This window comes from Miniopterus schreibersii (assembly GCF_964146895.1).
Source record: "Miniopterus schreibersii genome assembly, chromosome: 11".
NCBI lineage: Eukaryota > Metazoa > Chordata > Mammalia > Chiroptera > Miniopteridae > Miniopterus > Miniopterus schreibersii.
The window spans coordinates 17,894,480-17,919,936 of record NC_138111.1 but is presented as its reverse complement, the minus strand read 5'-3'; the positions used below and the strand labels follow the sequence as shown (position 1 = coordinate 17,919,936).

General features: G+C 46.1%; 1 protein-coding gene across 2 annotated transcripts in view; it reads right to left on the bottom strand.

Annotated features, from left to right (window-relative positions):
• Positions 1-25,457, bottom strand: part of EPB41L4B (erythrocyte membrane protein band 4.1 like 4B) — a gene marked incomplete at its 5' end in the record, with an annotated part of 110,284 nt that overhangs the window by 25,834 nt on the left and 58,993 nt on the right. Inside the window, 3 exons of one of the 2 annotated variants that reach the window (XM_081150970.1) lie at positions 4,411-4,529; positions 6,566-6,804; positions 23,824-23,888. In XM_081150970.1, the coding sequence (XP_081007096.1) occupies positions 4,411-4,529; positions 6,566-6,804; positions 23,824-23,888 (423 nt within the window). Of the gene's footprint in view, positions 1-4,410; positions 4,530-6,565; positions 6,805-20,413; positions 22,062-23,823; positions 23,889-25,457 lie in introns of those variants that run through there. The other variant, XM_081150969.1, reaches the window with a different exon arrangement.

Genomic DNA, 25,457 nt, shown 5'->3' with positions numbered 1-25,457 from the left:
TATTATAATATACACTATGATAGTCACTTAACTATTAAAAATACTCATCTATGTCTATAACCTGAAATCATCTTGGATGGTATATATATCACACCAGGGAAATAATGTTTTATTGTTAACCAAGCCTACTGTGGTCATCGCGTAGTCCACTGAACACATAGCACGTGCTCAATAACCACCTCCTGAAGAAGATTATAATGGCATATAGTTATCAGTAGAAGACATGTATTTAATAAGAAAGACAGAAGGCCATTATGATTGCTAAAAGTCAATTTAGTGGTATCAGGACTTAATGTGGCATGTTAGCCACAGCGGGCCAGGGTAAGAGCAAAATGTTCTAAAGGCCTCAAATTCTGCAAGTCCCAAAACGAGTCTCATTCACAAATTCCAAAGCCCTACGGAGCGCACTGGTCTACATAGCAGGAGCGTTATGGAAGCTCTGGAGGAATTATCGGGAAATTGGCTGGCTGACGCCGTTTAATAAGAAAAGGGTATAGAATACAGTGCCTCCGTGGGGCCGCCGCACATACAGAGGAGCACTTGGCAGACTGAGCAGAACTCAGCGATTTCATGGAACGGCAAGATAAGCAGAGACAGAAGGCCTGGATTTGAATCTCAGCCCTTTCCCTTACCAGCATCATAAATGAAGAGGATGATGGTGATGACGATGATGATGACAAAAAAGAAAATTAATGCCCGCAGCTCATAATTACTGAGAGCTCATTTTGGGCAAGAAACTGGCCAAGCATTTCCTTTGTACATCTTATCAACTCTTCCCATTTAATCATTCCATCTGGAGGTAGATACGATCACTATCCCCATTTTACAGATGAGAAGAACAAAGCACAGAGATGGTAAGTCACTGGTCCAAGGTCACACAGGAAGTTTGAAGAAAAGCAAAGATTCACACTCAGAACTGCATGACTCCAAAGCTGGAGCCCTGACCACTCAGCCGCACTGGCTCCCCTTAACGTTTCTGAGTCTCAGTTTCTTTCTTCATAAGATTATGATGACTACCAAATGAGAAAATACGAATGAATGGCATTTGCATGTTAGATTATTTGGTTAGGAAATAACATATAACTAAAAAACAACATCAGACGTCAGGACACTAATGATCTTAAGCCATCAAGTTGGGTTTAAAAGAAACTGACTCATTGGATGGGAATCATCATCCAAGTGACTTAGCAGTTTCCAAAAAGCAAATAAGTAATTTTATGTATTTTGAAGGATGGGGTTTACAGTACACCTTTCGGATAATATATCATGTGTTTTAAATCCTGTTAGATTCACTGTTTACTACCAGAATGGGTGTCTTCCCTGGTGTGTGAAGAGTTAATTTTTAAATTAGATTTACATTGGGGGAATGATATGCTGGGATACAGGAATTAAATTGGTTCCAAAGCCTATTTGAGGTTTTGACAATTGCTTAAGGGGACATAGTTATACTCACAGTCATGACCGAAGACCTACTTTAAAAAAAAATTAACTGCTGCTAAAATAAGAAAAGAATGAGAATTTACCATTGATTTTTTTTTTTCCTCTTGAATTTAGTAATTCTAAACTGCTTTGTAGACATAAAATTCAAGCTGGCTTGTTCCTGTTTGATCTGGACAAAGCAAGATCTATCATTCAGCTCTCTGATTTGACTCAGGTAGAGGCCAATACAAATTCTGGAAAAGTTGAGTAACATTGTGTGAACATGTTTGCATAAAAGGCATCTTCAGGGGAGATAAGCATCTGGATTACAATGAGACCACAATTCCCACCTGGAGGATGGCTCCGAGAGTGTTGTGCTTTCTTTTACATGATCATAGTTTGTATTTTACATTCAGTTTGAATTGTGGAAAGGCGCTTTCTTGTTCACTATGGAAATACAGATTTCAAAACATACACACAGATGACACTTGGACTTATCTTTGGAAATGGTCTGTTTCGGGATGTCCGTGGGGATAAAGAAATGATCAGATGCATTTTAAATTGTTGATACAAATTGTTTACACATTTGAAATCTGATGAGATTTAAATTCTTGCGATAATTTTGGCTACTACTTTGGAACTGAGCCATGAAAATGTCTTCTCACCATTAAATCAAGAATAGGTACTTTTCCAAACCTTAGAAAATTCAGTAGATTCTTGATCCTTGAGGCTGGAAAACCCTTAAGAGTCATTGAAGCCATTGGTCCCAATTGTGGTATCATATAAGTTGTAAGGTCTGTTGCAAGGAATGTTTTATTAATGAAAAAGAATCATAGTGCAAAGTAATATACTTTGCTTATGTGACAGGACAAACTTAAGGTTATCTGACATCACTAGCCTGCCTGCTTACTGATGCATTTCTTCAAGTGGAAGAGAAAAGAGGGGAGTCAGATATAGTTTGAGCTCCAGGGAAATGTTGAATAACCCACAGCTGTCTCAGCTTTGCCTTAACCCAGAGCAGGCCACTGTTGTCCATTTCTCACCAATACTCATGAAGACTACAAACTACATATAGCTTCTGAGTTCTCTGATATACTATTGCTATACTTCCTCGCAAAATATGTTTGGATTCTGTCAAACTCTGGGGAAACCCCCGTTAAAACATTTATTGTATATATTGAATTAGAAAAGTTGAAAACCAAGAGACAGAGAAAGGTAAGTCCAGGGGGCACATGATGCATTGGATTGACTCCGTGGCACCTGTTACAGGCCTGCTCAATACAGAGTTGCTGCTTAAATGAGTAAGTGCCAGCCTGCAGGAGGAATTCCTTCCAGCTGATGAGATTTAAATCAGGGAGGGTAGTATAAAAGTAAAGTGGGTGAGGGGGGCCTTGAGGTTGGGGTCCCATTAAGGATGAAAAGGACTTTAGGCTGCCCTAAGGGAGAAAGGAGGAGTGCCAGGGAGTGAGGGGCTTCTGAGAAGCTCTGGAAGTCTACTGTAGACTAGAGGGCTGGCTAGGCTGGCCAGGTAGGAGATATAACCTTCCCATGGCCACCAGCAAAGGTAAGGAGAGGGAGCTTCCCAGGCCAGGTCTTCCAAATTTTTCCTATTCCCTCTTATGAAAGAGCAGAGCTAAGCATTAGAGTGGAAGAAATGATCCAGAAGTGACAAAGACTATTCCTTTGGGGACTTTAAAAATTAAAATATGCTTACAACAGCAGCTCTCAACCAGGGACAATTTTGCCTTTCAGGGGACATCTGGCAATGTCTGAAGACAATTTAGTTTTAATGCCTGGATGGGTATGGTACTGGCATCTGGTGGATCAAGGCCAGGGATGCTGCAAACATCATACAACACACAGGACAGACCACCCCCCCCACCCCCCCCCGCCCACAACAAAGAATTATCAGCCCCACATGCCACTAGGACTGAAATGGAAAGACCTGGGATAGAAAATGAAGAACCCTGTTGGAGTACAAAGGGCACAGGACCAGGAGTCACGGGTGCACGGATTCAGCCCCCACTGTGTGACCTTGAGAAAGTAATTTCCCTTCCTCTGGTCTGATGTTGAGAAGTTTGAACTAAATGATAGATCACATCCAGCACTGACGATCTACAGCTCTAAGGTAAAATTTGACTTCTATAAGGCTGTCCATTTGGGCAAGAACAGATCTAGCCAAAAGAGAGCTTGGCTTCGGCCCTGCCCCTCCCTCCTGCCTTCAGTCCTCCCCTTCCTTCCATCAGCAAATAGTTAGTGAACATCTACTATGTGCGCGGCACAGTCAGAGAGAGATAGGAAGCGCCACGGACTGGACTGTGCCTCTCCCTCCTCCAAAAAAAATTCGTTTGTGAAAGCCCTGCCCCCTCAATGTGATATTTGGAGACAAGGCCTTTGGGAAGTAATTAGATTCAGATGAGGTCATGAATTGGGGGCCTCATGATGGGATGAGTGGCTTTATAAGAAGAGGAAGAGAAAAATATCAGAGAAAAATATGTGTCTCCTGGCGAGTGCAGACACAGCAAGAAGATGACCTTCTGCAAACCAGGAAGAGAGCCCTCCCTAGGGAACCACATCTGCCAGCACCTTGATCTTGGACTTCCCAGCCTCCAGAATTGTGAGAAATACATGTCTGTTGTTTAAGCCACTTGGTCTATGGGATTTTGTTATAGCAGCATGAGCAGACTAATACAGAGGGATAAACATGGAGAGAGCTAAGTGAGGCTGCTTCTCTTGTGGAGCTTTCCATTAGAAGAAGGGAGAGACCACTGATGGATCCAGTCTGCTGGCCTCAGCACTGAGGGCAATGCCTCACCCAAAAAGAATGCAAGTGAATATTTGCTCCTAGGACATGTGAGCAGAAACATCAAGAAAGCGTGAGTAGAAACCCCTCTAAGACAAAGGCACAGGGCTTAGGAGGCAGGCCACGGTGACAGAGGTTTAATGTGAGCCCCGGGTCCCCACTCATCACCCAGCTCCAGTCCTGGGCACCTTATTGATGTTGATGTGCAGAGCAGGCCAGGGTCCAGCAGCCTTCACAGTGTCCAGTTCCAGCTTCTTTAGATGGGTGGCCGCCTCGGTGAACAGGGCAGGTGCTCCTGGAGTCAGTTCTAGAAGAGACAAAGGGAATGAACGAGGCAAGTTTAGATGGTGCAAGAGCCCGACCAGCTTCCCAGAGCCTGACCGCCAGTACCCTTTCTGCCCGCCTCTTCCTCTGGCGGCCGAATCCCCTGAATGTACACTAGTTGATGGGGTGTGAGAACATCTAAGGCCAAGAGTTCAAGGCCCAACTTCCTCATATATGAGCCAGGTGGCCTGGGGTGAATTGCATTACCTCTCTGAGTCTCTGAGCCAATTTTAATTAAAAATAAAATATTTACCTTTCAGAACTGTCGCAAATATTAAATGGGATCCTTCCTATACCAATGTTTTATTAATGGTATAGCACTATGCAAATTGGAAAGATTAGTGGTCAGGTCAGCAGGCATATGAATGTGCCCTTAAAAACTAGATTATAATTCTAAAGTAAAATTCATTGATTTTGATTTCTGTACTACTTCAGATTACTTCACCACCACTCCTCCCACTAGCTAGTATTTACCCATTAAAACATTAAATATTCAATATTCACTGCATACTAAAACTCATGCCAAGCATTGTTTGCCACTGAGATCTGGGGAGCTGGAATAAAGAGATAAATAAGACAGATCCATGTACAGACCACTCCAAATGAGACGGATAAAAGGCTTTTTAAATTGCTCTAGGAGTGAGAAGGCAAGTACTCCAAAGCTAGGAATCAGAGAAGGGTGTTAGAGATGGTTTCACTGACAACATTTGAACTGGTTCCTGAAGGATGTGTAGGAGTTCACTAGGGCAGAGAAAAGCACTTCAGGCAGAGGGAACAGCAGGTGCAAAGAACAGAGCTGGGACACACTAGTGTTTGGTGACCATAGTGAGGGTGGGGGGAAAGCTGGAGACCTTGGCAGGGGCCAGGCTGTGAAGGTCTGTGTGTGGCCATGCTTAGAAGGGTGGGCTTTCCCCTGGGACAGCGAAGAATCATGGGAAGGTCTTAAGACATTTGGTCAGAGCTGCCTGTGAGAGCTCTCACTTTGGCAGCTACAATACAGAGACTGCACTGGAGGAGGAGCCCTTTAGGGGGCTGTCAGTTATCCAGATACAAAACGCTGAGCCACAGCCTAAGGCGAGGGTGGTGTGGACAGTGACGAGGGGACAGAGCTCTGATTCTTCAACACCAAGGGGATGAAGAGTTCCCACTCCCAGCCCAGCCAACACAGAATTGTCCCCTGTGGTCAATGGGTGAAGGTACAATAACTCTTTTCACCAGCTCACAGGCTTCTAGAATGTCGGCGCTGGAAGGTTCCTTGGCCATCCGCATGGGCACCCTCTACCCCATTTTACAGATGAGAAAACCAAGGATCCAAGAGGGGATTTGGCTCAATTGTGAGAATGAAAATCGCAGCCTCTTGTCTCTTGCCTCCACGTCAGTGCTTTTTCAAACTGTGTATGATAAAGAATGGGTCCTTCCCCCCTGGCTGTCACAGACCAATTCTTGGGTAAAATATGATAAAAGTGAGTTTCTAGAAAAATAAAATAACAGGCATACAAAATCGAAGCCCACATTTTTTTATGGAAATCACTGTCATACTGCTCAACATGTTTCTAATGGCTCACTCTCCATGTCCATAGCTTCTCTCACTGGGACCTGTAACTGTGCTCTGCATCCGAGGTCACCTTGCTCTCAGAAGAGGGATGCCAGAGAGGGAACAGAATGGGCTCTCCTGAAACTAGGGAAGCAGAGAACCTAGCTGCCTCGATCCCTTCCGTCTCTTTCCATTGCTTTGAGCCAGTGCTGGACACTGAAGCAGAGATCTACTGGATGAGCGGTCGAGGGAGGCCTGCTACGTTGGAACGCAATCGGAGCTTACTGGCAAACCACGCTCCCTGAGTTGCTCCTGCCTGAATGCTCAAGGCTCTGGTGTGCCCTTGCCCAGCCCTGGTAGCCCGGCCCTGCCATTCCCACCGATCCACGCTGCACCCGAAGGGCCTGTCTTGAGGACGCAGGGAAGCCGGCCACCCCTGCAGCATCCCTCCCACTACCCTGGCCCGGCCCCCAACCCCTACTCACTTGTAAGGGATTTACTGCTGGAGTTTGGGGACCTCAAAGGCCCCTCCTTGTTCTCCAGCGTCAGCGAGAGGCCATAGTTGGAGTGGTGCTGGTGCTGGTGCTGATGCTGGTGCTGGTGCTGGTGGTGGTGGTGGTGGTGCCTCCCCGAAGCTTTGGTAGTGAATGGCATGCCCCCGTTCTCCTCGATGCCGAAAGGCAGCCGGTCCGAGCTGCTGAGCCCTGGGGAAGGGAGCGGGTAGCTGTGGAGGGTGTCAAAGTCAGTATTTAGAGAAGCAAAATACCTTAGTATTCCTGTGTGTACTTTAAAAGATGTTCTCAGAGCATGAAAAACCAAGAGAAATCAGTTCAACAAACAGATCCACAGGGTTATCGCAGAACAGAAGGGCAGCACTGTCCTCAAAGAAATAGCAGAAAGCGGGAATTTGTATACATCGGAGACCTTCGACCTTACAAAATTCTCAGCTTTGAAATGAAATAATTTCTGTTCAAAAAGATGTTTTCGAAAAGGGAAGGAGGAAATGGAAAGCAATAATAAAAAACAATTTGTTAACCATAATGTGACAAGATCGTAAAAACAAACTAGAAGTCTTAGAATCACTTTCCCTTCCTCCCCATCAACCTCACTGTGCAGGAAGCACCTGTGATGTGACTGCCATGACATCTCTTTATTCCAATTGTTCCTCGTTTTTTACCGCTATTGCTTTATTTGAAGCCCATGTCATCTCCCACTCAGACTGCCTCAAACACAGATTCCTAACAGCTCTCCTTGTTTCTGCTCTTTCCTGCAGCCCACCTGCCACAGAGCAGCAGCCAGAGTGCTGTTCTGAGCGTGTTCTAGAGCATTATGTTCTAGAGCAGGGGTGGAAAACATCCGGCCCGTGGGCCGTGTATGGCCTGCAAAATCACTTGGTCTGGCCCTGCCAAGGCCTCACCAAAGAGAAGGAGTTCCAGTCATCACATTAGGGGTGAGTTAATGAAATGTGTGACCAAATAGGGCAGGCTAATTTTTAAATTGATAATTTTGTATGGCCCGCAAATGATGTTATAGATATCCAAATGCAGAAAAAAGGTTCCCTACCCCTGTTGAGAGTATTACATTCTGATTATGTTCCTGGCATTCCTCCCTCCAGGAGCTTGCACACCTGTCCATCACTAGTGAGCCTTAAGCATTGGAGACAGAGATCCCTTTTGAAAATCTGATAAAAACCAAACCAAACCATGGTTTGGCAGAAAAGGCACCAAGGTGCAACATTTCACAGTCAATTTCAGGCTCCCTAAGGCCCTTCCATGGACCGAGATTAAGAGCCCTGGGCTGCAGGACAAAATCCTAATTCATTTATGTGTCGCTCACTGTCCCCTGTGATCTTGTCCCATTCTCTTTTCGTCTCATCTCCTGCCACATTATTCTCTGTACCCTACGTCCTTCCCATCCTGGTACCTTTCACCTCTTTCTGTCCCTTGGAGTCCTTTCTCATTCATGCCTCTACCCAGCTAAAACACCCCTTCCTCCAGGAAGACTTCCGGTCTTTAAGACCCAGATGGAAAGTCTCCTCCTGACACCCCCAGGCAGAGCTAACCCCTCTCTCTGCTCATTCCCAGAGACCAGATTTCTCCTGCGCACTCCTTCACTCTGTCTTCAAGGAGCTCATACCTCAGTGTAGGAAACCCTGGATTTGGCCAGTTACAACCACTTGAGAACAAGGTGCTGAGAGCACAGAGGTGCAGGTCACTAATTCTCCAGGGCTTGGTGATGGTGTTGGAGAAAGCATCATAAGGAGAGGGGCATTCAGGGGAGACAGTTACACTTTGGTGGACATTCCTGAAACAGAATCCTCTTTCTTCCGGGAAACCCTATTCCTATGTTTGTGTGAGGTTGATATATCCCCTCAGGATGGGCCTGAGACAGGAGCCTGGCCATTCAAAGGTCTCCATCCACCCAGGTAGAGTGATTTGTTCTGGGATATGATCCAATCAGAGTTTACCCTAAGGTGTCACACATGGAAACTGAAAGGGGCTCTCTTCCCTTTTAAGAGTCAAGCAGGGCCTTACTGTGCCTTTTGTATGCCCTAAGTGAGCACTTTTGCCTTTATCTCTTTGCTATAAAAAAAAATTAAAAATTATACTTTATGACCGCATTTATATAAAAGTTAATACCACATATTAAACCATTTTCTTTAAAGGTCCATTTTTACTTCTGAGTTTAAAAGAAATTTAAACATTTTCATGGGCCCCTAAAGTACTGTGTGCCGAAGGCACTGCACCTACTGTGCCTAATGAATAATTTGGAGCTGGCTATAAGGATGATATAAGCTGAGGCGACTTATGACCATACTCCCTGGACACAAAGAAGTATCTGTGAGAATGAGGCCAGTGCACAAAGGGAGACAAGAAAAAGAGAGGTTACAAGGTGAGCAGAGGTTACAGGTAGATGGAAAGAGAGAAAAATCCCTTATGGTATCATTTGGACCGCTGGTTCCAGCCACACCTGAAGCTGTATCTACCACTCAACTTTTCAATGACATGGTCCAGTACATTCTTTTCTGTTATTTAGTCATCTCGCATTTATAACTTGTCTGCTCGGAATTAGTGGAGGTGTGTTATTTTGTTGGTTTTTGTTTTGTGGAATTTCTTACAAGTGAAAGGGTAGAAATGGCTACTGCAAGCCTAAGAAATCGTGTGAGCAAAGGAATGGTGGTTGAAAGAGCAAGATGCTGGAGGAGAGGCAGTGAGGAGCTCCAAGGTAGCAGAGATGAGGCTAAGACGCCAAGCCGATGCCAGGTAGGAAGGGTTAGGTGTGCTGGGTTGGCTGGAGGGCAATGAGGCCCGGGAAGGGGCTTAAGCAAGGGCATGGCACGACTGAAGTTACAGTTTAGGAGGTTCACTTTGCGTGCTGTGTAGAGATAGACTCCAATCCCCTCCCTTAGGAGACTGCCACGGGCGGGGCCTGGGTAAGTCAGTGGACTGAGTGTGGTGAGGAACCTCTGGCACATTTCTTCGTCCTTTTTTCAACATTTTAATGTTTGTTGATTTTATTTTTATTTTTTGTTTTAACTTATCTTTATTGTTGAAAGTATTACATATGTCTCCTTTTCCCCCCATTGATCCCCCCCACCCTGCACCCTCCCCTCCAGGCCGTCACCCCACTACTGTCTGTGTCCATGGGTTGTGCATATATGCATATAAATTCTTAGGTTAATCTCTCCCCACCCCCCACCCCTGCCTTCCCTCTGAGATTTGTGTCTGTTCCACACATCCATGCCTCTGGGTCTTTTTTGTTCATCAGTTTATTTTGCTCATTAGATTCCACATATGAGTGATATCACATGACACTTGTCTTTCTCTGACTGGCTTAATTCACTTGGCATAATCCTCTCCAGGTCCCACCATGCCGTCTCTAAGGGTAAGGGATCCTTCATTTTTCCAGCTGCATAGTATTCCATGGTGTAAATGTCCAAGAAGATGCTTGATATTTCAGTCTTCTTGAACTTGTAGAGACTTGTTTTGTGCCCTAACATGTGGTCTGTCTTTGAGAATGTCCCATGTGCACTTGAGGAGAATATATATTCTGCAGCTTTGGGGTGAAATGGGACATTTCTAAAGGGATGTGAACAGGGCTTGCAGGCCTGGTGCTGAGGGCACGGGGGGTAAGGGATGGAGAAGGCCTCTGCTGCCAAGGCAGGATGTATTCCAGAAGAAATGCTGGTTGTCCCCCACGCTGACCCAGGAGCTGGGTCTCTGGCCCACCCCGGCTGCCTCCTGGAGCCTTGCTCAGGAGTTTCACATCGTGTGCCTGTGTAAGAAAGCGGAGGGTGTGGCTTTGGCTCCTGGTGGGGGGTGGGTCCCAGTCCAGCCTCTACAACTGAGTATCACCGAGGACATCCACCCTTCCCATGGAGGCGGCAAAGGGGCAGCAAAAAGCACACTGAGTTGCGGTTGAAACGCCTGGGTTCCTCGGTTTTAGTTCTACGCCAACCGTGGGAGGAACCTCGGTCACTCTGGGCCTCCCTCGGTCAGGCGATCGCTGGCATCTTCTCGGGACGGCTCCCCGCACACTCAGGGGCTGCTTGTACACAGTGACTGTTACCTGTCCATGGCACATGGCATCTTCATAGCAGGGGTCCTGGAGGCAGAAGCAGCTTCTGTGCGGCCCACAGTCTCCAAATGCCTCCCAGGGGAGCCTGGTTGCGGGAAGCTGGCTCCTTGTTACTTTGAGCCCCAGGTGGGGACAACTCCATATTCCTAATCAGAATGAAAGCATCAGGGGGATGCTGACAAATCTCTCAGGGGAGCTGCTTCCCAGTGGATAGGCCTCCGGAGGGTGGCAGGTGGGTTGAACCATTAATTCTCTCGGTCGCTAAGCAAGGCCGAGCCTGGGCGCGGGCGCCTCAAGCAGCCTTGCCTGCGTACCTCAGGCTGCGCCGATACAGCATTTTCTGTTGTGCGAGGGGAGAACGTTCAGAAGCACCGTCACTTGTCCACACCCAGCGCATTAGCCTGGAATGTGGTTCTCCGGGGGGGACCGTGACAGGATCGACGCAGCACCGCGTTTTCACAGCAGACGGTCAGCCAGAACCTCCTGCTGAGCGCTTGTGCAGGGATCATGCTCTCCAAACACTCAGAGGAAAACCAACGCTCATGTTTTTGAGTGCCCAGCACAATGCCATCTATTAATTTATTTCATCTTCCAACAACTATTTGAAAAAGGGACAAGTATTATTATCTTTATTTTATAGGTAACAAAAAAGGAACAGAGAACCCTGGCCAGGCGGCTCAGTTGGTTGGAGCATTGTCCCAAACACCAAAAGGTTGAGGGTTCAATTTCCATCCAGGACACATACCTAGGTTGCAGGTTTGATCCCTGGTCGGGGCCTGTTTAGGAGGAAACCAATTGATGTCTCTCACATTGATGTCTCTCTCTCTCTCTCCCCCCCTCCTCTCTCAAAAAAAATTTAAAAAATCAATAAACATATCCTTGGGTGAGAATTTTTAAAAAAGGAACAGAGAAACTAATTAATTTTCCCAAAGCCACAGAGCCAGTAAATGGCAGAGCCGGGATTTGAACCCAAGCAACCTGACTCGAGAGCCCTGTGCTCTCTCAAGTGCTAGGAGACATGTTGCCACGTGGACAAAAGCAGTAAAATGATGTTAAAAGAACGCTGGTTGGCATTTAGCTTTGGTTTTACTGCCACTCAGCTATGTGACCCGAGGTAACTCATTTCACTCATCTGGGCCCCAGACACTACATATTTGGACAAACATTTATTAAGCATTTATATGCCAGGCACTATAGCTCAATGAAATAATTTGATCTCGGCCATGTACAGCTGATAGGACAAGGTACATTTATTCATTATGGTTTCCAGAATACCTGTCATTTATTTCAATTTTTATTTAGTGGAGACTAAACATAGCGGACCATCAGGCCAACATGTTGCTACAAGCTCTTATTGAATTCAGTGGCAGTAAATAGAAAGTTTATTTGAAGAACTATACCTTTTTCCTAATGGGTTTGAGAAGAAAATTGTGTAAGCACCTTAGAAATATGACACATTACAAATGTTAGGTCTATTAATTAGGGATGATTTCTTACAGTAACTTGGTTTCATTTTTTTTAAAGAGCAACTAGAGAGAAAAGATGCTCTACTTCATTTCCCTCTTGTCTGAAAAGGTCAAAATTTCATTTTGGGGGGCATGGTTTAGATGTCGTTATATAGAATACTAATTGGCAGAAGAGAATTTTCCCAATTTGTACTTCTTTGAAGACATTTTCCTAGCATTTATCTTGGAACTAAGTCTAGTCTTCACACTGGTGACATCTGAATCCTTACAGACTGGGAACTCTTCTTTTGATTAGTTTGTTAGCTACCTGGAGCCCAAGACGGCCTCTTCTCAGCATCGATACCTGGGCCTGTTACAGTACCTGGCACAGTGCAGAGGCAGAGTAAGTATCTGCTGAATGAATGTGCCAGTGCATTAAATTTTAACTCTCTCTGAGTAATTCATTAAGCGTCTATTCATAAAAGCTTCACTCTGCTCATGAATCCCCCAGGTTTCCCTCCCGTTACATCCTAGTCTCTGCAAAACTGCAGAGTGAAATATTCCGCATCTTCAGGAGCGATGAGAGCCTCCGAGGTTCAGTGGTAACTGAGTCTCCGTCCTGTGTGAGCCGGAGCAGGATGTGCCCCTCCATCTTTTGAGTTTGGAATTTTCCTTCGGAGAAGCTGCTGTCAAATGGTTTCAACGAATGGCTGTCAGCAGATCGCAGGCCTTGAAAATTTCCTGCCAGAAACCCCATCTCATTCTTCCCTGATATTATTCTCGCTCATTTTTACAGCAGCTTCCTAATTGGGCACAAGGCACCGAGAAGCCACGAGGAAGGGCTCTACAACTTCATGGTGAGATCCACGGTTTTTACCATTCCAGATCAATTGCAGGATCCGAGCCCAAAGAATAAATATTTCATGAGTTCGTTTTTGCCCTGAGGCTCATGACTAAGAGTTTATTCAATCTCTTTCCTGCCTTAAAAATATACAGACACAAATATAGTTGTTTTGCTTTACAGCATTCACTTCCAATCACTCTAACAGTGCTTTCCCTTCTTGGTTTCTTACAGATTTGGGAAGAAGGGGGGCTCCTATTTCTGCACTCCAGTGCCCACTCTGTGCCTTAAATGAAGATTCTTTTTCCCCCCAAGTTAACAGCATTAACTTGCCCCCACCCACTGCTTTAAATGCCTCCCCACACAGTATCAGACAGAGCCCTCAAGAACAGTGAGACAAAGTAATCACTGCCATGAAAACGCAGCTGCTAGTGTGTAAAATAACGCTGAGAGCCAGTCCATCATCCCTTGCACTCCGAAAGAGCCAAGGCAGATCGGCAGGAGCTGAGAGTTATTCTCCTGCCCTGCAGACACCACTCAACTCCCCCGAATGAATGCAATTATCGTTCATTCCAGAAAGACGCTCAGGAGCTGGAGCTGAACGCAGGCTTTGTGTTTTTGAGGTGATACAGATGGGATTAATCTATTTTGGTTTTCATGAGTGTTTAAAAATCTCCTCAAATGATCCTCTCTCTGTTCCCCAATTCTGGTAAGTTTTTCAGAAGCTTCTGTTATAACCATCCTGTGAGCCTCTCTGAAGCCGTATTTTAAGGGCTTGTCTAATTGCCTTTAATATAGGTACAAGGTCCATTATTCAGCCCCGGATGATGCTGGTGGAGCTGTTAGCACAGCATCACCTCTTGCTTCGGAGGCCTCAGCTGCAGAAAGTGGATGTCGAAGCCATTCACCATTCAGTTGGGGATGATTAGGTAGGTTTCTGCGGGTTTCTTATAACATGAGCCTACGGGGATGCTCCTCTAATGATTCTAACCCCCGTTTTAGTGGATTGCTGAGACTACAACCATTCTGTTTTAAATTCTGCAGCCTTTCCTCCAATAATGCCACTGCTGAGTCTTGGGATGTGGCTGTGATTTTAGATTAGACATATTAGAATTTTAATTGTACCTAAAAGTATATTCATCCTTTCCTGATCAAATGCACCAGGGAAATTCACAATGTCTGAGTGGGTATTTAAGAAGTCTAAGTGGAAAGTTCTCAACAAATCCCCAACCAGAAACGGAAACTTGGATGTTAGAAATCAATTCCTTTATCCCAGCTAGTTGTTGTTATTATTATTATTATTTTAAATCCTTACCCGAGGATATTTTTCCCCATTGCTTTTCAGAGAGAGTGGAAGGGAGAGCGAGAGAGAAAACAACCAAAGTACATGCCCTCGGCTGGAATCAAACCCGGGATCCTTCAGCCCACGGACTGACACTCTTAACCACTGAGCCAAACCAGCTACGCATATCCTGGCTAGTTTTACATTGCCCATATTCTATCTCCAGGGCACAGTATCTTGCTGATGGTCGCCTAAACTTCTGGAAAGCTGCTTTCAAAAAATGTCTGGTAAATATCACCTTTTCCCAGCCTTCCCTTTCTTCACTATTAAAAAGGCTAAGATGACATAATTTTACTTCACCAGCCTGATCTTTATTAAAGAGCATGACTCAGGAATAGGGGTTCTAGACAGTTCACAGAAAACAGGCAACAAATGGCCTTCAAAAAGTTGAAAAGGTGTGCAAACTTGATTACAGAGAAATGCAATTAACACGGAAATTCTGGTTTTTACCCATCAGACTAACAAAGGTTCAAAAAGTTAGCTAAGGCTAGGAGCTTGCTTGCAGCGGGATCACGGAGGCCCTGTCAAATCGCTGGGGGGGGGGGCGGCATAATCAGGTAGAATGTCTTCGGAGGGAAATTTCATGAGGCAATATCCAAATTAAATAGATGCACATACCTTTTGACCCAAGTCTCTCTATTTGTAGGAAATTTAGTCTACAGATAGATTTGTTCAAGTGCATAACGCAGGATGTACAAGGATGGCAGCAACGTCGTAATTTTAGAGATTGGAGGCAGCCTAAATGCCTACTGGTCCAATGAATACATGTGCTTGTTTATACACAGAACAGCTCTAGACTGACAAGAAGAAAGGCTAACAATGTCCGCCCCTGGGAAGAACTAGGGCATAAGAGGGTGGAAAGGAAAAGTAACTTTCGGGTATGTTTGCTTGAATTTTTACCACTGTCTGTATTACCTCCAAAAAAAAAGTTAAAAGCCCAGCAGTTCCCATTATTATTGTCTATTTAGTCTCCAAATAGCTAACTGGCGCCTCTGCTTTGTGTAAGATGAAATCCCAAGTTGGGGCGAGTTAGGAGCCCAGCAGACGCTCCGTTTCAATTCTCCAAACTTCTGAGTCCCATTGTACCAGCAGAGGGGATTCTCGGGGGTGTCGGCAACGCCTTCCTCTCTGCCGACTGCGCCATGTGCAGAGGGGAAGGCATTGTCCGCATTCTGCCTGAACAGTTATTTCTCAGACAGAAATATCACTTCTGTTTCTTTTTATCCCCTCTGAAAAGACCCCCTGGTGTTTCTGCTCTTAGCTTGTTAGAGTTTCAGAGACGTGTTTTTATGTATTGTGTTGACTCTCTTCCATCTGATCTTTCCTTTGGAACCAAGCACCTCTGCCCATTGCTAAACTTAGTCCATCTCAACCCGTCCACCTAGGAGGGACCATTCCTTGTGCTAAACTTTGAATCTCCTTGTTCTGTTTCTTACCACATGGACCGATAAGGCCTTAAATCTCAAAAATGAAAAACAAAACAGCACTAAAAATTGCTACCAGCTAGCATCAAGCATTGCACAAAGCACCGCACATACATGTCATTTAATTCTCCTAAACAGAAACATATTGTTAAATTCCCTTTTAAATGAGAAAATCAGGCGAAGGAGAAACTGGCTGAGGGTCACATGACTAGTGAATAGCAAAGCTGGGACTCAAACCATGGAGATTCCAAAGGGTCCGCATTTCACCTGGTCAGAGAACAAAACCAGCCCTCGACACCAATTCCATAGCCCTCTCATCAGCCCCTAACATTGTGTCATTTAGCTCCTGCAAACTTCCACCTGCTTCCCCGCGCTGTCCGAATCTTGGCCTGGGTTGTCAGAACGAGGTGCGCCCCTGCCCGAGCCTTCTCCATCGTTTGGGGTTCCCTGGCTCCTTGCTTCCAGAGGAGAGCAGAACAATGACAAGGACTCGGTTAGATAGACTTGGGGAGGGAGGTTATAATGAAATTAAAGCCATAACACAACTGCTAGAATCCTCACATTCCTCTGCAAACCATGCCAAGCAGAAAGATCTAGCTGCTTGTTATGACGTATCCATCCATTTACTTTTAAAATTTATTTCATTCAGAACCCCAGATGAATCTTACCTTCTATACAAAAAACTGTAATTTAAATGAAAAAGTATGCTTTCACGTCACATTGATGTCCTATGAGGCTTACACTTCAAAATTGATGATATAAACTTTTCTACCTTGTTAAAATGTGTGTTTCTTTTCAAATGGTGTCATGTGGCAGGATAATAGTGGAAGATTTGATCAGGGATTAGGGCTGAAAGCTCCATGCAGTCCAGGTAGGTGCAACAAGTGAAGGGAAGAGGGGAAGGGGGTACTGTGGCAGGAACCATCACGCATTTTTGTAGGAAAATTACAAAGTGGAAGCAAACCTAATTTGCTTCAGAAATGCAAAGCCATCTAAGGACTCCATTAACACATTCCTGGGATGGGACTTGGAAGTACCGGATCTCTCATTTCAACTCCACCACAAACATTTGCAGAATTGTGATGTCCATCCACTTACTTTGTAACATCACGCCTCCTTAAAAAAGTTAGCCTCTACCTAGGGTTAAAATTGAGCCATTGAACAAGGGCAAACAACCAGGTAGGAAACTGGGCTCTTCCAAGGTGAGGTCCTGCTCCTGCCCACCTGACTCTCCTGGGATGACTGTTACCATGGAGGCTCTTAGGTCTCACCTCTGACCACTTAAAAGAGCCTAATGATCTCAATTTCTAATAAGCTGTCCAAACAATTCTTTGGTTCCCTAATTTGTGGGGGAAATGGACCTATTTGCGGAAATACTGAAAATTTCTTCTTTTGCTGAGACTCAGCTGAACGCCAATTTCATGTTTGCTTCACCTTTTAGGTGCCCCTGGGGATTCTTAAACTGTGTCATCTTTCACAGAGGGTCTCTCCTATCTTTAACAGCAGTTTGCTTTTCTATCTCTGCCCCCTTGTGCTTTGTCTTGGCATTTGTCTCTTGCCTTCTGTAACAAAATGGCAGAAGCCAAATCATCCTAGGTCTGTTTAAAGTATTCACCTGGTAATTTTGGAAGATTCGAGGAATTAACTCAGAGCTAAGTTTGGGAAACATTGATCCAAAGGGATCAATACAGCGGCTCAGGGAGTTCTTTGATGAGCTCAGATCTTAAAGGGCCCTTTAAAAGCTGGAAAAGTCAAAGGCAACAAAAACGATCTATTAGCTGTGTTCAGAGTAGGACCCAGGAGGCTGGAGTCATTGACCTGGAAAGATGGTGTGATAGTACCAGGCAAAAAAAAACCCACAAAGGACTACTGCAATGTCCTTATTCCTTCGTTAATGAGAATCATTTTCAGTGGAAATGGCAGACCAAGAAAATGCGCAAGAGGGTTTCAAAGGCCAAGGTAATTACTTGGCATGATTTCAATACTTCCTGTCCATATGAGCTACATCCATCTGACGACACCGTCAGTTCACTGTTAGATATTCTGAGGGATCTCAGAAAAATAATGGGTGATGCAAGACCAGTAAGTACCCGAGTTTCTAAAATGCAAAAAGAGAACAGTTAGTTATGGAATACTGAGCTTGGTTTTGGTGACAAGTAATACTCCAGAGGAAATGACAAGTTTGTGAGCTCTCCAGAAGGAAGCAGCGGATCATCTCAAATGAGTGGTTCACTGAGAAAAGAATGCTCCATCTCCGCTCCTGTGAAAGGGGACTGTTGTTGAATGAATGCCTGCAGGGACAGGGCTACCAGACTGCTGGGAGAGGGTGGTGACGCGGTAATTAGCTCACTAGCAAAAGTGATGGATGTTAGGAGGCCACTGGTGTGGTGTACAAGGGGTGTGGGCTAGACTGCTGGCGGTGGTGGGTGGCTTGCTAGTTAGACTAGACTTCAGTGTAGTGAATTCAACGTCATCTAACAGTCTCGTGGAGATGGGGGTGGATGCACAGGGTCCCAAATGGCAGGATGCTTAGCAGTCAGAGGCATCAGAGCACAGAGTTAGAGGACACAGGCTTTGGAGTCAGAATTCTGACCACCTACTAGCTGCATGACCACATGCAAGTTGCTTGGTTAAAACCTAAGCCTGAGCTTCCCATGTGTGAAAAGGACACCGCCGACCTCACAGAGTGGTCAGGGGATCAAGTGAAGTGACATACGTAGAGTACGAAACACACGTGTAGTTGTTAGCATCCGTGTGTTACTGTGGACCAGTGTCAATCTACCTGGGTTTCTGGTATACCACGGCTGCTCTCTGCAGCGCGGTAACACTCAACATCACGCCAATGCCTCAAAGGACAACACCGCAGACACACCGGATGATACTCGGATGATGAAGCTGAAGCCAGAACCTACGTGGCGGTCAATGTCCTACTCAAAATGCGATGCCCAGACTGGATACCGTTGTTCATATACCTTTGGGCCAGCTCAGAGGTGACATATTAACTGTTACCTGGTTGGAAGCTTCCTTTAGAATGAATGTGGAATAACTCCTTTGCTGAACAGACACTCATTGAGCACCTGTTATCCATCAGGCCCTGGGGAACAAAGGTGGACACGGCACAAAGCTCATACTCGAGAGCACACAGGCCCAGGATGAGACGGAGAGGCAGTTCTAATACAAAGCGCACCACTGATCTACACGGGAGCTGGGGTGCAAGGAGCGGAGCACAGGCGCGAACTCCATTTGCAGAGGCGGGGCAGTGAGAATCCCCGGGGAGACTGAGGCTGAGAGGGAATGTAAGTGATGGACAGGAGTCGGGCAAAGGCGGGGGGGGGGGGGGAGCATTCTCGGCAGAAGAATCAGTATTTCCAAAGGCACAGATGGGAGTGACGGCAGGGTTTGGTGAACGTCAGGAACTACCAGCAGTGCGGTGCGGTCGAAGTTTAAACAGGAGGGTGAGAAATGGGAAAGTGTGCCAGCGAGAGCAACAGACAGAGGCAGGGCGCAGGGGAATTCCAGGGAAGGCCTTGGGCTTCCTCCCGAGGGTGACGGAGAAGCCCGGCAGGTGTCAAGCAACGAAATGACACACTCGGGTGGTGTTTTAGAAAGATCACTGAGGGCCGTGAGGCGGACGAGCTTGTCAGGAGGGACTGGAGTCCGCGAGATCAGCAAGAGCACCTCGCAGCCACAGAAAAGATCAAGGTCAGCGGCAAGGAGGCTGGGCCGAATAAAAACTAAGGCGGGAGAGCGGAACAGGCCTGGGGACGCCTGGGCATGGGTGGCCATGGGGAGGACAGAGCCGGCGATGTGTAAATTCTTACCATGGTGAACAGAGGGAATTCGGGTAAAGTGTTTTTTTCCCTTTTGGTGAGGGAGGAGAAATTTTAATCTCTGACACGTGGAGTTTGGGGCGTACACGGAGTATACACGTTGAAATGTCAGTCTAGATCGCACAGGGGTCTGAATGAGAGAAAAGCATCAGTGTCAGCAGCGCCGCCGAGCACGAGGGGACGAGAGGACCCAGGCAGACGGCGAAAGTGAGGAGAGCGGAGGGCAGAGAAGGGCTTCTGGAAAAGAGCAGTATTTCACAGGATGATGGGAGGCTCGGCCGTTACAAAGACCGATGAAAAAGTCAGAGGGCTAGAGAGTCAGACACCCTAGGAGCCAAGGGAGCGGAGTCCCCAGAAGCCGCGAGGAGTCCTCACCGCGGCCGAAGGTGGCAGACAGAGGCCCACGAAGCGGGGAATAAACAACGTCCGTGTGATCGAACAACGAGGAGGCCGCACGTATGCAGGCCGGTTAGACGCCCTCGGCTGCAGACAGCTGAAGCCTCTCCGGTTGCTTTGAGCACAAGATATTTATTCCACGGCATTAGATGGGGCATACAATCCCCAGGGGGCCAGAGACACAGGGCTGGAGGTCATTCCGCCAGGAACAGCAGCGGTATCCAGGACAAACACCCACCCTCACGGGAGGGCTGGTACAGGACAAAGCCCACTGCCAGTCACCTGGGACCGGGTACGGAACCTTCCCCAGAGCTGCTCCCGATGACGAAATTCCTCAGCCACTGCCTGCAAGACGAGCCCCCCCAGGGCAGCCTCGCGCCAGCTCCAGCTCGCTCGGGGCCACCTAGCTGAACGCGCGACCGCAGACTTCCCAAAGCTGTCACCCCTGCGCAGCACGCGATGAAGGTGGAGTCAAAACAAGCAAGAATAGTCTTTATTCCTTGGAAACACACTTGTAAAAATGTATCAATAAGATTAAGAGCTTCAGAACACATTTATTTGGACGCAGCACATACACGGAGCAGCGTCAGGACAGCTGCTAAAATGGCATCTACCTGTAAACAAACATCTTCAGGGGAGTTTATAAGACACAGATTCAACTGTGTAGGGCACACAGCTGACTCCCTCCTTCTGGAGAGATTTTTGTGGTAACCAAAAAAAGATCAGAGTCAATACATTTTTTTAAAGGCTTGAAATGGGCCAAATTACAATTACATTTATAAAAATGGCATGGGAATTGACTTCACAAAAATAGTAACGAAAAAGATCTCCGGCCTATCTATTAAGAGAAACAATGTTTGACCCGTGGCTTGAAATGGGGGGAGGGGGGAATAAATATTTTGGTCCGAGTTCTACCCTAAAAGACAACAAATTAATTTCTGGTTCTACAAAAGGACTGTGCAACACCCCTCCTACCCTTGTCTACAGAATGCTTTGGCACAACTTCGTTAAAATCTTGTCTGCTTTAATCTAAGCCCTATGCGTCTCCGATTGCACGTTGCTTTTTAAAAGAGTCAAGTCTAGGGTACAAACCGACCCTCGAGTTCTACAAATTCCGACAGTGTACATCCATAATCATGACTTCTGAATCACGCCGGTGAGCAGCACCAATCATTAAGACATTAAAAAATTATTCTTGTACTTGAGCAGCAAACCCTATCAAAACAGATGCTATGCAATTTATGATTAGTCAAACCTCTAAAATTCAAAGTGGCTAAACTGCCTTAAGATCTGAAACTCAGAGTCTCTCTGCATTATATAACACCTAACCAGTTAAGGCACTTTATTTAGCTCCTGGATGGGGTAACCTCTGTGAGAGAAGGGGATACTGCCGTTTTCTTATGAGATGGTTTGAAGGTTCTAGCCTGAGCCTAAAAATATTAAATTTTAATGGATCACAGGATTTTAGGGTTGGGATGGACCTTAACAATTCATTAGTCCAACCCAGTCTTTTCCGATGAGGAAGATGGGGCCTTGGACGGGGCAACGACGGCTTGTCTAAGGTCACACAATGGCAGAGGCTGGACCCAGCTGTCTCCATCTCCACCCTATTACTGGTACTCTCTGCAGAACTATCTTCCCCCGTTTCTCTGGTTTTATTTGGTCCCATTCATTAAATAACAAAGAAAATATTAGGTACATAGCAATATAATACACAAAGACATTTACTCCAATTTAAAAATCAGAATATCAACGTGATTCCTGAGCCTTTACCTACCTTCACTTTATTGGGAATGCAGTCAATAGTAAATTATGACTAGCTATCATGATTACTTTCCAATATTTACACAGACACTGAAAACACCTTTTAGAACTATTCCTCAGACACCTTTACAGAAGCAGCCACACGACGCCAAGACACCTTTCATGGAATGGAATGGAACTGGGGTGGTGAGTGGAAGTGAGATGCTCGGTGTCTCAAAGCGCAGTCATGAGTTTATCGCGACACACCACACTCTGCACTCCTCCTAAGTTCTTCTGGTTCTGGTTGTGGACATAATCGAAATGGCTGTCATCTCCACTGGCCGACGCTTTCCAAAGTGGCCTGTCATCCTCAATGGATGGCCTGTTTTGTTTGCAGAGTGAATGGTTAGTGGGGGAATGGAAGAAAATTCAGAAAAGAATGAAACATGAGCACAAAGGAAATGGGAGGGAACACCATGAACGCTGTGAATGGGAGTGGCTTACACACCGAAATGGATGGATTTTCTACTGTGTTTTAAACGTTCAGATGCGGGTCAGGTGGCAACTTCTGAGTAGAGAAGAGCTCTGTCTGTGACTGTGCCATCGTCCCTGCAAAGGTGGTCTGGGGAAAGCTAGGTCAAGGTGGAAAAGGGGCCTTTGCTAGGGGACGTCTCAGGGCCGTTATGTGAATGTGCCCTGCGACTGTCTTATGCAGAATTTGCCCAAAGCGCTGGACTGATGACCTCCCTTTTCCTGAGGTAGGTATCTCAGGCAGCGCTTCTCTAACTCTAGAGAGCCTGATAAAACACAACACGCTAGGCCCCAATGCCAGAGATTCTTGGGTCTGGGGGACCTGAGAATCTGCATTCGCAAGCTCCCAGGGAGAGGATAGGTGCTACTGCTGCCAGGCAGTCGGGCCACCGAGGGGAGCCCTGTTCCAGCCTTCCTCAGAATTCTTACTGGAAAACGCTGGGCTAGGTCACGCCTCAGAAGGAAACTAATATGATAAACTAAGCAATAAGAAGCGTAAAATTCTGTCAAAACAAGGTTATTAAAAATATCATTTCTATAAATCATTGGTTGCTCATGTCTGGAAAATAAACTGCCTTTGCAATACAGAAACATTGAGAATCATTACTCTACTAGTTTGATTTGATTTTAAAAAGTTACATAAGTATAGAGTGTTTATGCTAAAACTGCACTGTTGTCCCCCACAAACATGGTCGGAACTGTCAAGAACCAAGGGCTCCTGTTTGCCCTGCTCTAACCAGATTTAGTTCCATTACTCCGTCCCCTGTGTTTTCTCGGACAGCAAGGCTGCCTCACCAAGAAATAACTATGCAAATGGAATTCACCAACTATGTTTCTGAAACAGCTTCACAAATAAACACCAATTAAAGCTGATCTTAAAAGGAACGCTGGCCTTGACAAAGCCGGCATTAAAACACTCTTGAGCCTGACTATAAACACAGGGCAGGTGCCAGTTTAGTTCGGAAGGGTTGTGGTAGGTTAGGGCAGAGGTGAGCAAACACAGCCCACTCACCGGCTTGTTTTCGTAAATAAGCTAGTGGAGCACAGCCACACCCATTCGCTTCCCTACTGTCTGTGGCTGCTTTCAAGCTATGGTGGCAGAGTTGAGTAGTTGTGACAGAGACCACAAAGCTGAAAATACTGACTACCTGGCCCTTTATGGAAAAAAGTTTGCTGACCCCTGGGTTTAGAAAAAAGATCTATTGCCACAAAAAGCAAACCCCACCCTTGAAAAATAACACCCCTGTCCAGAAACCCACAACAAAAATCCCCAAGCTTTAGTCACATTTTTAGTAAATGAATTCTTAGGACAGGAAAATGTTACTTAGACATCTTAAGTAACATTTCTAACACAAAACCAAACCAAAAATATCTGAGGTTAGAATGACTTTTTTAAAAAACCCAATTCATTTTGATGTCATAAAGCGTAAGTTTAGCAAATCCAGAGTCTCCGCTGGCTGCTTCTGCTTTGCACAGAATTAATCTCTGCCGTGACAAGGCCACTCTTAACAGTTGCTGCTGATGCAGAGCTTTAATTCATGACTCAGTGGAATCTGAACTTTTCCGGAGAAAAGAACTTGTGAACGGAGGGCTCTGTGAGCTCAGGCACTTACCTTACGTTTGGAGAGTGAGGGTGCCACCGGGGCTGGCTGGGGTGGATACTGGGATGGTACTGAGGCTAGAAAGAAAATACCAAGCGTGATTATTCGATGACCTTCTTGATTTCAATGTTCTTCATTCACTTTCTCTTTTACTGGCATCCACATGAGGGGCTGTGAATGTTTCCCAGGATGATCATGTTTCCCCCAGACAAAAGCTGGGGGCTGGGAAGCTGCCCAGGAAGAAAGGAGGAGGCATCTGCCTTGAAAGGGTCCCCTGGAGAGTCCAGGACAGGCAACAATCATCTCCCCCAAGGGAACAAGGGAACAGACGGAAGGTGCCAGAAAGACAGGGAGGATGTTCCGGCAATGTTCGGAAACAATTTTTGTCATTGTTGAAAATGACGAATAGCATGGGTAACAGTTACGTCTGCGCACACAAAGACAAGGCCTGGACACCAAGGGCTGCGGGAGCGCTCATCCTTTCTCTTTGGAGCAGTACAAATAATTTTCTAAAGCATGATCCAAAATACCCCCCCCAAACCATCCGGAGCACTTATTATCTTGGTAAAACGGAAGGAAGAAACTTGTCCATTTTAAGATGAGAAAATAGATCCAGACTAGTGACCCACAAAATGACCCAGGGAGGAGACAGGATGGGGCGGGCTGGGTGGTGGGTGCCTATCCACTTCTGGCCTGCAGAGGGCAGCAGCCCCAGACGTAGCCAGAAGCCACTGCACTTCTCAAGGCTAAACTTTCTACCTGGCAAATTAGGCCCTCCTGACATTTAAGCCACTACAGTCTTGCCACCATCACTCTTTTAATTATTTCCCTCCCTTCGTCTCCCTTCCCTGCTGCTTTGGTTAATAAGCACAAGGCTGCTCTCTGTTATGGAAAATTCCCAGCAATTCTGTTCATTCAGTTTTCAGGGACCCGAGATGCCCTCCCCGCCTACTCAGTATTCCAGAGGCCTCTCTTTCGGAGATGCCTGTCAGCAAGCTAAGTCTGCAGCCCCCAAAAGGACATGCTGCAGGACAGGGGATCTGGAGAAAATCCCTCAGTAGCATATTTGAGAGCTGACTGGGGCTTTAGAATCTCCCCATACAGTCTCTTCGCTCTCTTAGGGATACAGAAGCCCAGAGAGTTTACAGCATTTGCCCAAAGCCCAACTGTTTTGGCCCCAAGTGAGGCTCCACCAATTGGGTCTTCAACAAAAGGGAGTAACAGATTAGAAATGGATCTTCTTTTCCCTGTCTTTAATTTATGGGCCCCTGAAAGCCATCCAAGCATATTTTTTAATATTAACCCCGAAGGTTCTCAATCTGGGCAGCTGTTGTTTCCCTTGGGACAACTGCAAATATATGTGCATTTTTGCTTGTCACAACAACTGGAGGGTTACCTTTAATTACTGGGCAGAGAAGCGGGAAGCTAAATATCCTGTAACTCTAGGAAAGTACCAAACAAGGAAGAACTGTCCCTCCCCAAATGCCAACAGTGTCCTGGTCGGGAACACAGCAATCCATCCTTCGCAGGTGGCTAACCTTGCTGAGCTCAGACTGAGATAGCGCTGCAATCCCACCCCATCCCCCTGAAGCCTTTTCCCCCCCGCACTCAGATGCTTATCGGGCCACTTCTCAGCATGTTCTCTT